Source organism: Syzygium oleosum, unplaced genomic scaffold (assembly GCF_021117445.2).
Source record: "Syzygium oleosum isolate NSW1041296 unplaced genomic scaffold, Sole_v2.1 Sole_v2.19, whole genome shotgun sequence".
Lineage (NCBI taxonomy): Eukaryota > Viridiplantae > Streptophyta > Magnoliopsida > Myrtales > Myrtaceae > Syzygium > Syzygium oleosum.
This window is the reverse complement of record NW_026607503.1, coordinates 6733422-6747430: the sequence shown is the minus strand read 5'-3', so window position 1 is coordinate 6747430 and position 14009 is coordinate 6733422. Positions and strand designations below refer to the sequence as shown.

At 39.4% G+C, this 14009-nt stretch overlaps 1 protein-coding gene across 3 annotated transcripts; it reads left to right on the top strand.

Moving 5' to 3' along the window:
- Positions 1–576: 576 nt before the first annotated feature.
- LOC115674081 (protein SPIRAL1-like 1) lies at positions 577–3111 on the top strand. Of its 3 annotated transcripts, none has more exons than XM_056319848.1 (3): positions 577–724; positions 1888–2183; positions 2779–3111. In XM_056319848.1, exons 2-3 carry the CDS (start codon positions 1902–1904, stop codon positions 2857–2859), a joined length of 363 nt encoding a protein of 120 aa, XP_056175823.1. In that variant the 5' UTR covers positions 577–724; positions 1888–1901; the 3' UTR covers positions 2860–3111. The 3 variants fall into 3 exon arrangements, with proteins under 3 accessions (XP_056175823.1, XP_030452268.1, XP_030452269.1); XM_030596408.2 differs by having other exon boundaries at positions 609–724; positions 1882–2183; XM_030596409.2 differs by lacking the exon at positions 577–724 and adding an exon at positions 1036–1053 and having other exon boundaries at positions 1882–2183.
- The last annotated feature ends 10898 nt before the right edge of the window (positions 3112–14009 follow it).

Here is a 14009-nt window from a genome sequence, read left to right as displayed (position 1 = left end):
CCGGCCCAGCAACCGGCAAAACAAAGAGAAGATCAGAAAAGGAAAAAAAGAAAAGAAAGGAAAAAAGAAAGGAAAGGAAAAAAAGAAAGGAAAGAAAAAAAGAAAAAAAGAAAATTATTTTTAGACAAAAATGCCCTTAATCTCACCGGTTGCCGCCCGGAATATTTCGCCGCCCGGTAACCGGAGAAGTTAGACTTTTATTTGAAACTTTCAGGGTCATTTCAGACCCTTATTTGAAACTGACATGTCATTTCAGGTTTTTATTTGATACAAAGTTCACTTCAGACTTTTATTTGAAAAAATGAGGATACTTCAGTCCTTTTATCTGAAATTTTCCCTTAGAAAAATGTTCTAAATTTTTGCCAACATTTTCAAAATTCAAACCGAGGTTGTTAATGGGATCCCAAAATTCGAATTTTGCAGTGTCAGGAACACACGTGAGCATCATGACTTGACAGCCAATGCCGACCGTTCAACGATAAGCCAAATTAGGAACCAGCTCATTCCATTTACATCTAAATTAAAATTCTTTCCCCTACCCCCCTGTCCAATCCAACCCAGCTCCTTGCTTTTTGTCTTTTCCTCTTTTTATGGATCTTTCATAATTTCGAATTTTAAAATCTTGCATATATATATATAAAGGTCTTTTGGTTGCCTGGACTTATCTCCAACCCTTTTCTCTCCACTGCGCACGCCAGATCTAGAATTCTTCTTCCAAAACAAGGTAATGCACATTCTGGGTTCAGGTTCTTGTGTTTCTGAACGTCGTTTCGCATCAGAAAACCGCTTGTTCTTGAAACCCTTTCTGGGTTTAGGTTCTTGCATCACCTTGTCCGATTACTTACGTTTTTCGATTGCATTGTCGTTTGGAAGAAGTTTATATGGTGTGGCTTGAATTGGGTTTCATTGAAAGAAGAAAAAAACGAGTAGGGTTAGCATCAGCCTAGAGAGGCGCAGGGTTATGGTACATTAGCATTACAACAATGGCGAGTGAATGGATAATTGCTAGGTGAAATTGGTGAAGGGGCTGTGAGATTGAAGAAATCATTTCATGTAGGACGAGTTCGATCCTGTTCTTATGGTTTTCTTGGCTGTAAATTACCTAAATCAGAGTTACTTATGCTATATCTGCTGTTTTTTCTGGGCTAATGGAGCTGCAAGATTGTTGTGCTGTGATCGGATATGGTCTTGACTTAATCAGTTTGGTTATTCATGAGAAAGCTTCAGGTTCTTCCTTGTATGATTTGCGGATTGGGTAGTGCATCTATGATTATTTTTCTTTTCCTTCTTCGTTTCTCTAGTGGAAACTGCAAATGTTGTCTACATGGTTTCTTTTCCAATGATTTTATTCTCTAAACCAAAGAGCATGTTTGAAACGGCGTTTGAAGTTTGATCTTGCTGGGTTAAGTAATCTCGCACCCAATAATAATGGTTGATCTGCACAAAAAATGCGAGCCTTTCAAAATGCCACTGTCCAAGATGTAGGTGGTTAATCCAAGACCACTGAAACAGGTGCCGAATTCTGCATGTATTTACTTTCTGTTTGGCAATTAGACAGTTAAATCAAATGCTGATATCAGTCTTTCCATTTTCTATTTTTCTTTCTTTTCTTTTACACAAGTATGTTATAATTAATCACTCATTCATATCTGTTAGTTGTAAATCTGCCATCTTTCTTGTGCTCAGCATTGTACCTTATCTTATGAACCACATCTGTCTGCCCAATTCATTATGCGGTCTAAGTTTCATGTATCAACTAAGTCCTCTCAAGGCTTGCTTAATATTCAGTTTTTCCCTCTTTCTCTATCCCTTTCCCATTGGTACATTCATTCATTTTGCACTGAAATTGGTCGAAAAGATCTGAACTGTTTATATTGGCAGGAAAAGAACAAGTGAACAGGATGGGTCGTGGAGTTAGCAGCGGCGGCGGTCAGAGTTCTTTGGGCTACCTATTTGGAAGCGGTGAGCCTGCCAACAATAATCCCCAAAAACCTGCCAAAAGCGAGGGAAACGCTGTGAGCAGCAACCCACCACCAGAGAACGGTCCAACTCCAGCTCCTCAAGCAGTTGCTGGCTGCTCTCCTCCTCAAGCAGTTGCTGGCAGCACTCCTGCAGGCAACCCAGGGAACGTGACCAACAACTACTTTCGCGCTGATGGACAGAACTGTGGCAACTTCATCACTGTAAGTTCTTGCTGTGCTAAACCTGAAGATGGCTTAGATTTTAACACAGGACTGTAAGGAACTCATGAGCAGGATTAGCTTGATATTTTCACCTGCTGAAAATTTTCAAGACTCTGGGGGTTTAGAACTTCTATTGTCCTAGAGTAGATGATGAATATGCATCCTGTTATCTCTGAATAGATTGAAAATCAAAAGCGGATAGCCAAAGTGAAAGCAGGTATGTGCTGACAATAATAGTTGAAGCCAAAAGATATTTGTGCACAAGATCAACCTTTAGGAAAAATCTAAAGTAACATGGTGAATGTAGTAAAAAGCAGTAATCTGCAATACTAAGTGCACCGGTGAGACTTAATTTATTGCAGATCCAATGGCCCTGCCTCATGCAGTTGTGCTTCTTTAATTTCTTCTTGTTTTGTTTCCTTCCTGTAAAATGAGACCATTGTGAAGAGTGCTACATCATAACATGGCAAATTAACCAGGATATTTTCAAGCAGTCGCGCTTCACTCACACATGTCCTAGTCGGCAAGCTATGGCTAATCTATACAACTTGTTCTGTCACTATATTGTTGAGAAGGTTTGTACGTGTTGGTGCAGGATCGGCCGTCAACCAAGGTTCACTCTGCTCCTGGTGGCAGTTCATCACTCAATTACCTCTTTGGCAGTGGTGGGAACTGAACCTTTGAAGTCCTTAGCCGGCTAGCTGCTTTTTACTGAAGTATTGCAGCATGTAAGTTGTGGTTTAGAAAGTCTTTCGCCGTCGACAAATTTGATGAACTTATTTGTCTAATAACATACAACGATTTCCTTGTTATGTATTATGAGAAAAATCTTGTCTTGTCAACAGATAGGCGAAAAATGTTGTTCCTACATCTCTTGTTTAAGAGGCGTTCAATTTGGAGACATTATTAGAGGCGCTTCTTCTACTTATCATTGGCAATTACATAGAAATGCTGATTAATGATTTGGAAAATATTTTCTTTAAAGTGATTGTTTGTATTGCTTACAAAAACCGAATGGACCAAAATATGTTTTCATCATCGGCGAAAAAACGTTAACATATAGCTTATTGTTGATAATGAATTCTTTTTTGGTTGACTAATTTTTCATAGGAGTTGGTAAACTATTGTTTAGGCATGAAGCTAGTCATTTTGTTGAAAGGAGTTGGTAACTCATTTTGTTGGAATGTTGGTTTATATCGTGTAGGGCTGGTATTTTACTAACTACACTTCTAATAATGCAAAGAAGTTGACAAGTTACTAATTTCTTGGAATGTTGGTAAATTGATTATAGCGTCGTTAATTTACTTAAAACATCGATAAAATTTCAGAGGAGTTGGTAGTACACTGTTTCATATGAAATTAAGTTAGCAACTTCCTGATGGCGTCGGTAATTTACTAATAGGTTACCTGATGTTCGAGTTATTGGTCATAACTTTTTTGTCCATTATAATAGAAATTTACCAACGAAATCGGAAGAGGTCCACCTTAATCTGCTAATGTTTTTGGAATACTAATTTCGAACGATGGAGCACGAAGCGTCCATTCCCACTTGTGCTTTTAGATACCGACATTTTCCTTGTCACATGGCTCGACTGAGTGCTCCACTTCGGATTCCGTTTGAGCCACAATGGGCAATGGGATATGCACATTGTCCCCTCTAGACAAGCAGCAACCCCCACTTCATTTTTGGCACACGTTAATGCTCTTTTTGGCCTTGAATAGTGACGCTGGACCTGCTTCATTAATGTTAAAGCATTAATCTTGACTTTAATTAGCCCTGTAATCTATAAAACCGTTCCACCTACATCAATTGATTGGTATCTTATTTTGTCGGGCTAATACCATAAAAAACTTCAAAATGGTACATATGTGCTACGTTGATTCCAAACTAATTTTTGAGTCATAAAAAATCTCAAACTTGTACACCTGTGGCATGGATATCACAAATTACGAATACACCGGTTTGGGGTAAATGCGGCACCGAAGTACCAATTCGAGAGTTTTTGTCACACATAAATTAGTTTAAAGTATAGGTGGTACGGGTGTATCGGTTTAGATTTTTTGTAATATTAACCCTATTTTATCCAAGATTTTGACTACGAATGAGATATCTATTCCAATGGTCAATGGCCACGTCATCTTTGGAATGCACTTGAACTATCATAGTACTTATCAATGTCAATTTTGGATGGAACACGCGATTTTTCGAGCATTAAAGATCTTGCAAAGTATGATGGCAGGGAATGGAAAAGCTAATAAATTATAATTTAGAGGTAAAAATGAAAGGGTGAAACTTCGTCCATACCTATTTTAACTAAATCACACCTTTTTCTCTTTAAGTTAGTCAAATACCCATCAATAACCAACATTTTCTTTATGTTCCCCCCTCTCTCTCCTACACCAGTTTGGAGGCCGTTTGGTTAGGTTTACATAAATGTTTTTGTTTTTAAAGCCTAGAAATAGTTTTCACATGGACAACCCGTTTGGATGATTATAGATAAAATCGGTTATTTCAAAAACAAAAGCCAACATAATCTATAATTTTGGAAGAAAAAAATTATTTAGTGATTCTGTTAATCTCTAATTTTAGACTAATTGAGAGAAATTCCGGTGTCAAGAGGTCGCAAATCTCTTTTATTTAAGCGTAACCAGCATTTCCTTCTTCTTAGCAACGAAGATGATCATTATTCCTTCCAACTATTTTCAAGATTATTGAGAAGAAAAAGCTACCTAGGTGGCGTCCTTAATTGCACTATAAACATGGGGACTTAATTATATTTTTCAATAAAGGTTTGGGACTCAATTAAATTAATTAAAAGGTTTAAGGGCCCATTTCGCTTTTTGACGAAGATTTAGGGTTTGATTCAACAATTGAAAGATTTGCTACTCGATCGTATTTATAGATAAGATTTAAGATTTGTGGTGTGATTTTTTCGTCGTGATATTAAACCGCAAAAACCATACAAAACTTTCGAATATCCTCACCTCTTACTTCCTGAATTCTATCATGCAGCTGGGGCTAGACGCTTCTCACTTCTCAGTAAATTACAGTATATACCGTAACATAAGATGACTTAGCTTTCCATTTAGCCTCTATTTATTTTGCGAAAAATAAATAATTTAAGAAATATTTTAAAAAAAAGATTGCTTGTATTAGTTACAATAAATGAATGAACGAATTTTTTTTATCGTGCATGAAAATGGTCAGACAAAAAATGTTGTCAATAATGAAAATATTTTTTATTGAATAATTATTTCAAGTGATACGAGCGGTCATTTTTAATAAAATACTTTTCAAATTGAACTATGCAATTATACATGACGTTACGCCCACAAGCTAAAGTAATGAAAAGCTTTTCGTTTTTCCTCGTGTCAAATGATGATGAGCATAGTGGCCGGTCCACCTCCACCAGAAATCTTTTATTTAAGTCTCTGTGCTTCGAAGATCACCAGATATGTTGGCAAAAGCTTTGAAGATCACCAGCTATGGAAGGTCTCACCGCGCGCACCGACAGGTTGCCCTCTCCTTCTTTTCTCTTGATAATGGCGACACTGCTCTTGACCTCCGGGGCTCTGCCGTCCCGCGGAAGCAACACCAGCGCCCTGGCCACCGCCATCTTCTGCGGCGACTCCGGCCATGGCCATGCCGGCGGCTGTCTTATCGGGGAGGACGACATGGAGTTGGAGTATCTGATCGACCCGCCGCACTTTCCGAGCCGCATGCTCGCCTGTGACACATGCCCGCCCTACAGGACTGAGACCGCTAATACGAAAGAACAATTAGGTACCTGTGGGAGATCTTATGAAAGGGGTAAGCCTTACACCCCATGCGTTCCTCCACCTAACTGCAAACATCCTTGTGATGCACGCTACCGCACACGGTGCAGCTGATGGCACTGGATCGAAGGAATGAAGACAAAGCCGCTACGCGTTGCTAAAACATAAGGTCATAGTACATGCGCGCTTATTGCTTGATTTCGTCGCTGTTCTAGTTGATTTCGTAAGGTGTATGTTAAGGCATCATTTGGATCCTACTAGTCTTTCAGAGCTCTATATTGTGTTGTATGAAATTTGATCAGCGAGACAGAACGTTTCTCTTAGATCTTACTGTCTGAAGTTGTTGTACTGCAATGGCTTCTCATGCAGTGGAAATTTCCCTGAACTCTCAGAGGTATTAAAAGAAATTCCAAATTCACATCTCGAATTTTGCTTTGTTAGTCAAACCCGTTTAATTTTATTTTTGCCGTCAACATGTGCTGGGCACACGTAACGATATAAGAAAAATCGACGTTAAAGTTATCTGAGATGAGACGGTCATATGACTGATGTCACGTGATTGATCAATTAAGTTGTCCGCTTGATATAGACCCCAGCCTACTTGTGCACCGCGCAATTTCACCCCACGTCAATTTTACATGCACCGGCTGTCACAGGAAATCCCTTCTCGACAATTGGGTCAGTTGGGCCTTATTCAACCTCGGGTTCTTCTAGGGCCCAAAAAGAAAATTCTGGTATTCATAACTCTTTCGCTACCGGCACCAATATATAGATATATATATATATATATATATATATATATATATATCTCTCTCTCTCTCTCTCTCTCTCTCTCTATAACTAGCTTTTAGGTTAGCACGTGGCGCGGTAATGATATAAATATAGACTACAAATCCCACAACTTGTTGCGAAAGTGCAAGTCCCAAAACTTATTGCGAAGGTGCAATTGAATCCTAAAATTTTCAGAAAGTGCAATCAATTTCTAAAACTTATCAAATTTGTTCAATCGAGTCCTAAAGTTAACACCGTCAATTTGTCTAACGGAAAATACTGACGTGGCATTTTAAAATTAATTTTTCTCTCCTATGTGGCATTTTTATTGATTTTTCCTTCCAATCTTATTTAAATAATATTAAAAACTTAAAAAAGATAAAATAATAAAACAAAACTGGAAAAAAAGAGAAAAAGAGGGCAGGGAGAGACTCACTGGTGGGCGCTGCTGCCGCTGTCGCCCATCGTCGGAGAGGCCGGCGACCTGGGCGAGAGTGACCGGCCCTTGTTGGCCCCAGGCGAGGGTGCGGCCAGCGAGGCCTCGCTTGGGCCTAGCGATGGTTGCCAGCCCTCGCCTAGGGCCAGCGAGGCCTCACCCAAGGCGGGCGATGGTCGTCGGCCCCAAAGCTAGCGTTGTCCAGATCTAGGCGCCGTCAACCCAGTCTGGGTGAGCTTTGTTAGCCCTTGCTAGGTCGGCGAGGGCCGGCCACCCTTGCCTTGGGCCAGCGACCTTTGCCAGCCCCTCCGGCGATCGGCAGCGGCAAGTCTAGCGAAGGTTGCCGGCGGAGGTGCCCAGCCGTGAGTCCCTATGCTCTTTTTTTCTTCTTTTTTCTAATTTTGTTTAATTATTTTAGCTTTTTTTAAGTTTTTAATATTATTTAAATAAGATTGGAAGGAAAAATCAATAAAAAATGTCACATAAGAGAGAAAAATTAATTTAAAAATGCCACATCAGCATTTTCCATTAGACAAATTGATGGTGTTAACTTAGGACTTGATTGAACCAATTTAACAAATTTTATAACTTGATTGCACTTTTTAAAGTTTTTAGGACTCAATGGCACTTTTGCAATAAATTTTAGGACTTGTAGTGCACATATCCCTAAAAATAACAATTACATTGTTTTTAGAGATAATCTCCATATTACTTTAGTTAATGTCTCCGTTCTTTATTGAAATCATCAATATTCACTCCAGTATAAGTAGTTTTTTTTTTGCTAGAAATCCAGTATAAGTAGTTCATCCTAAATTCTGAATGAAGTTAAGTACAAATAAACATTCCTTAAGAAAGGACAATTTTGAATATGGGATAGAGGCACGATTTTTCTCATTTGCAGATTAGATTAAGCTTGGCGTCGACAATAAATCCAAAATCATTTCGTACAACCCTCAAAAGCATAAAAATCAAAGGGGGAAAAATTCAAAATGATGAAAAGATGACTGAGACGCGAAAGTGAGAGAGAAAGAAACTGCACCTTTGTTGAATAAGAAAACACCTACGCTCCCGTGATCAGCTAACTTTCGATCATACAAAATAATTTCTCAGTGGATGACAAAAACGACATGGGGACCAGGAGGAGATGAAGCAAAACGACAAATACAAAATAAATAATTTAATGATTATAGAAGATCACCTCGTCGTGAGATTGTGTCCACACGAAAAAAATAAATTTAACTTTCCATGCACAAAGATCAAATTCACAGAGAAATGCATACATAATGGCTTAAATTGTCATATTCAACTGAAAACAAAACAAATAAAAGACCCTCTTTGCAATACAATAGTACCACATTTGCCACATGTACAAAGAGTTACGACGTTTCATCGTGACTTAGCGCAAAATATTAAAAATTTGGATTTTCTGAAATTATGGCGGTTTATGATGGATTATGACCATTTATCGTGAGAAAGAAGAAATCGTCGTAAATTTGGATACTTGTTAATTATGATGATATACATAGAGGTGCGACGTCGTAACTTTGAGCATCGCCCGTAGGTTTATATATATTTTTTCAATAAGACTATTTACAAAGGGTTATGATAGTTCATCATAACTAAGGATAAAAACTTCATAATTCTGTATATTTTCAATTTTGATACTTTGCGTGCGAAGGTTTATGATAATCCATCGTAACCATTAACAAAACGTCCTAAATTTTGAATTTTTTTTAGTTCTGACGGTTTTCAAAAGTTTACAAAGTTCCTCGTAACCAAGAACGTAACACCATAAATTTGAACCTTTCTAAGTTACGACAGTTTTTACAAAAGTTTACAGCAATCCTCGTAAAACATAACATAGTAAAACGCCATTAAACTTTACTATTACCGTGTCGGACGTCCGTTTTCGGGTGGGTCGGACGTCCAACCTTTTGTGAAAATTGGCAACCGGTTGCAACCGGCTCAAATTGAAAGGCCAGGATCCTTTGGTCTCAATTTGACGGCTGACATTTGTGGGGTACGGTACAACATTGTAGCTTAGAAGTCTTCGGCTAAGCATTGGTGGATTTCTCCGGTGCACGGTACACCAGGTGTGCAATATAGCCTGCGCAACTAGTTTTGACTGCTGACATTTGAAGCTTATGGCAGTACCGTCCAAACGGTAATTGGCTTGGACGACTTAATTTCTATGTTGAATTTTCGTGACTATGGGGGACTCGGATCGATTCGCAATAGTCGGTCCTTCAAACATGACAAAATAGAAAATGGAAGGACATGTAACGAAGAAAACACATGTTGGTGCTGGTCCATTAAGGGAGAGTATCCTTGCATGGACCCGGAGGTCGGTACTCCTGACCTGACCTTTCTACGTAACGAGATTATCCACGAAAAGCGCAACACAAGTGTACAAGTCCCATTTGCAGAATTTATTGTTATCGGTAAAGGCTCGGGAAAAGGTCGCGACAAATGACATAACTTTCACGCGGCGTGTTGGGATGTTGTGAGTACATGCATATGTAAAATAAATCGGAATTATAGCAGAAGCAAAAATCCATACATATTTCTCCAAAGCATTGTTTGTGCATTTTAATTTTAAAATCCGCAAAGATGAAAGAATAAAATAACGAGGGTTGGGATTCTTAAGTGTGGCGCCGTGGTGGTGGGTCCTGCGCTAGCGTCACCCCAGGTTTACCCTTCCGGCTGTCGGCCGTGCGGGGGGTTCCTGGGTTAAAAAAAAATAAAAAATAACGAGGGCTAGTTGGGTTACCCTCGTAGTGTGCCCAAAAACAATTTGGTGTTGATGTTTTTTATTTTCGGCTCCACAAATGTCGGACCTCTAAGTTCAGACGCACCACTGATATAGATGTTCTTCAATTCCAGCCTCACTAACATTTGACCTCTAGTTCAGATACACCACCTGTCACGCCCCGTTCCCTCGAGAACACTAGCATCCCTCCTCGGTTGTTATGTTGTGACATCTCAAGACGCGTCGCCGACCCATTCTTTTATCTTTTAATCAAACGCAAGTGGAAACATACAGACTCCTAAACACATAACAGTAAGGGAAATACCAAGGAAAACTCATTAATATAACGACCAGCGAGCCATTTTATAAACATCAATTAACCTTGAGAAACTACACTTTACAAGCCCATCCAGGGCAGCTTTCTCAGCGATCGGTCATACAAAAAGGGGCGATCGGTTAGGTCAACCTAAGCTCCTCTATCCAAAAAGGGGTAGTAAAAAAGGTAGGGCATCCTAAGCCCATCACCAAAGCTGGTAATACTCAGGAGGACATACCAATCGGACTCCTCGACCTCCAGATCAGTCTCTGGATCAGAGACATCTCCATCAGGAGGGTCGAGATCCATCGGGTCCCAGACCTCCTTGCCAGTACCTCCATAAGGGGGCCCATCGAATCCCCTAATAGAACCAAAGAGCTCATCTCCTTCCTTTATAAATCAGGCTATGAATTTATGCGGTACCCACATAGCTAATCGTTCGTCGACCTAGACGGTCGTCAAATGACTCTGAAAGGCCCTATCTGGTCCGACCGAATGCTCAATCACTATCGTGTCCAAATCCATGGGTACCCCGAACCACATAGGATGCTGACTCATAACTGAGGGTTTGAAAACAGTTAAACAAACAACAATGAGATAAACTCAGCAAGTAAGCTCCCTAAACCTCGTTTAGGAGAGTATGTTGCCTGTGGATCGCCCTAAACGTGTAAGTCACTATCGATGGCAGATCAATAGCAAAGCCTCTGCTTTGCCTAAACTATAAACATGAGGCAGTTATCTCACCCTTTTACTACCATCTTAACATGGCAATCGCTCCAACAAGCACATAACAAGATCACAATAATGTGCATATTCAAGAAGCATATTCCAACATATTTCATTGCATAACCATACACAAGAACAATTTAATACTCCAGACATAATCAATCATCATTCTTAGACACATCGCACTCATCGATGCACATTGCACTCATGATAGTCTAGTTTATTAAATGACCCCTCGAGCCACGGCACATCCCAAAGGAAGGCAGTCTTCTGGCATGACTGGGCATCATCCCGCTCCGTCGGGCATGGCATTGTCTCACCAACCTCAATGACGGCATCCCATAAATGGGTTCGTTCCGAATTCTATTCGCGAACAACTTTGTCTCACCCTGCCCCCGCGACGGCATCCAATTACCAAATTGGGCATGACCTCTCACGGTCACGGCCAAACCCTAGGTTGGCGGTCTTCTGGTATAACAGGGCACAAATGGAACTTTTTAGTGATCATGCACACACAACAATCACTCAAGTCCCATTTCTTATTTTGGAATTTAGCCAATGTTAAGTGTTTATGACGTGTAATTCTTTATGCATAAAGCTACCATGAAAACGCACTCACATATCAATACCAATAACATTGTCATTTAATTTCCAATTAAACTTAAGCATACCAAAGATTGCTATTTAATCAAGGCATTTTTCAACATAAACTCATCCTTTTTCTCATGGCAGTTTAAACCTTATAACACATATCAATGATCATAAATCAAGACAAGTTTTCATTTAACTCATGATAAGTAGTCTACTAAATGTGATAAGTTATCTACTTATATCAAGATAAGCTATCACTATTTCTAGATTAGCTATCACTATTTTCTTGATAAGCTATCAACATTTTCTTGATAAGCTATCACATAAGTCTAGATAAGTTATCGACTACACTAGATAGACTATCACCTAAAGCATGAGATAAGTTATCAATTACCGAGATAAGCTATCACATAATCTTAAAATAACTTATCCACTAAACCACCTAATTAGCTCTGAACTAAACCATTAGCAAACCTAATGTCCTAATCAAGGTTTAGAGAGCAAATTTACTCTTAAACCAAAGGGAAACAAGGGAAGGGGTGGCTCGGCTTGGGCGGATGCAAGAGGGTGGTGAACGGACGGCGGCGATGCTGGGATACACGGCAGTGATGGCGTGCGGTGGTGGCCGGTGATGAGGTGACTAAAATTGGAGAGAGTGAGTGAGAATGAGGGTGTGAGAGAGACAGTAAGGGAGAGAGTGACCAACTGGGCAAAATGAGAGAAATGAGAGAGAGAGAAAGTTGTCTTGCAAGCTACCCCAATGATGAATGGCCAAGATCATCCCTTGCTCAACAAGCTTGAATTAATGGCTAGGATTTGTTCTTGCAATTCAAGTTTCACAAATATCCAAGGGTAAAAATGGAATAAAGACAAGATGAGAGGGGTATTTTGGTCATTTTACCCTCCCATGTGGCCGGTCAACTTTTGAGGGGTAGAAAGACCATTTTGCCCTTTAATAAACTAAAGGCTTCTAGAAGACTTAAAGGCAATAGGGAATAGGGTAAATTTCACTTCAAAACATTATTCATGCCCTAAAAGTCAATTCTTTCTAGAATGCTTAAATGGGTTCACAAATGGGCCAAGCCCATTTTCTCTCTCCTTATAGCCGAATTCCTCTTGGGCCTTGTCCATGAGCTTAATTTACCGTGGGCTTCTCACCTTGGGCTCTTCTTGCACAATTTTTCCAAAAAACTATTCAAATTGGGCCTAAAAGGGAAAAACCGTAATTTCTAGCAACTTGGCCCTTGTGGCCTACTATTGAGTCCATGAGGCCCATTGGGCCTTTAAAAATTCGTGGGCCCGAATTTTCGGCCCGAATTTCACTTTTCCAATGTTTTGTGGTTTACCGATTAATAGGCGATCTCCTGAGATTATCCAATAGTCGTCTCTTAATGCTCTAGAGTCCGATACCCTCAACTGGATTAGAATTCGTGGTTAAAATCAATCAAATGCGTCGTTCGCATAATTAGAACAATGGGCGGCTTTTAGGGGTTTCGTGTGTTTAACTCGCGGTTGATTCCAAATCAATCCACGTTTAAGCCTTCTCAATTCATGGATGACCCTTGGTTGTCATGTAATCGTGATGGGTCAATTGTTCGTTTCAAAGTATACGATCATTAGGGATTGGTTTAAGGTCGTTCGAAATCAATATAGTAATCGTGCGGAATCACTCGCAATCCGATTCTATACTATTGTTGAATCGATCTATAACCATTCTTGAATCGGCTTGAAATGGCTTATGATTATCTCTCATCGATCCTTATGGATGAATTGTCAATCCATAATTGAGTTCTTTGGTCGCGCGCATCGAAGTCCTAAATTGCCTTTCCCAAAGCTTTGAATATTCTTGAATGATTCTGGAAATCAATTCAGTGCCTAATTCTACTCAATGCGTATTGACGAAATAACCATTCATTACATCTTGAATAGGGCCGAAATTTGAGGATGTCACACTACCAATCCACGCCGAATGGTAGAAAGAATTCGAGAGAGTTTACCACTTCAATTGTGCTAGCAATTGTTCTTGTGTGTGTATAGCATTTGATAGATCTCTATCTCCATCTCATTAGTCATAGATCCAATTTATTTAAATTAATTCGGCCATTAACTCTAAAACAGTTTTAGAGCATTAACATGGGCATTCATTTTGTAACGTTACAAAGTATTATTCTGAGCATTAATTCTGTAATCGTTACAAAGCATTAATTCGGCCATTGAGTTTGAAACCGTTTGAGAACATTAATTTGTCAGTTGATTAAACTGGCCATTGGTTCTGAAGCTGTTTCAAATGATCATTAATTTGGCCATTGATTCTTAAATCATTTCAGATCATTGAATTGGCCAAAACTGTGTTAGATCATTAATCTTCAGCCCGACTCAATCTAATTGCTGTAATTGCAAACACATTTGCAATATTGTCTCTTCCGTTGAAACATCATTTTGAATTGGTTATGATGTACC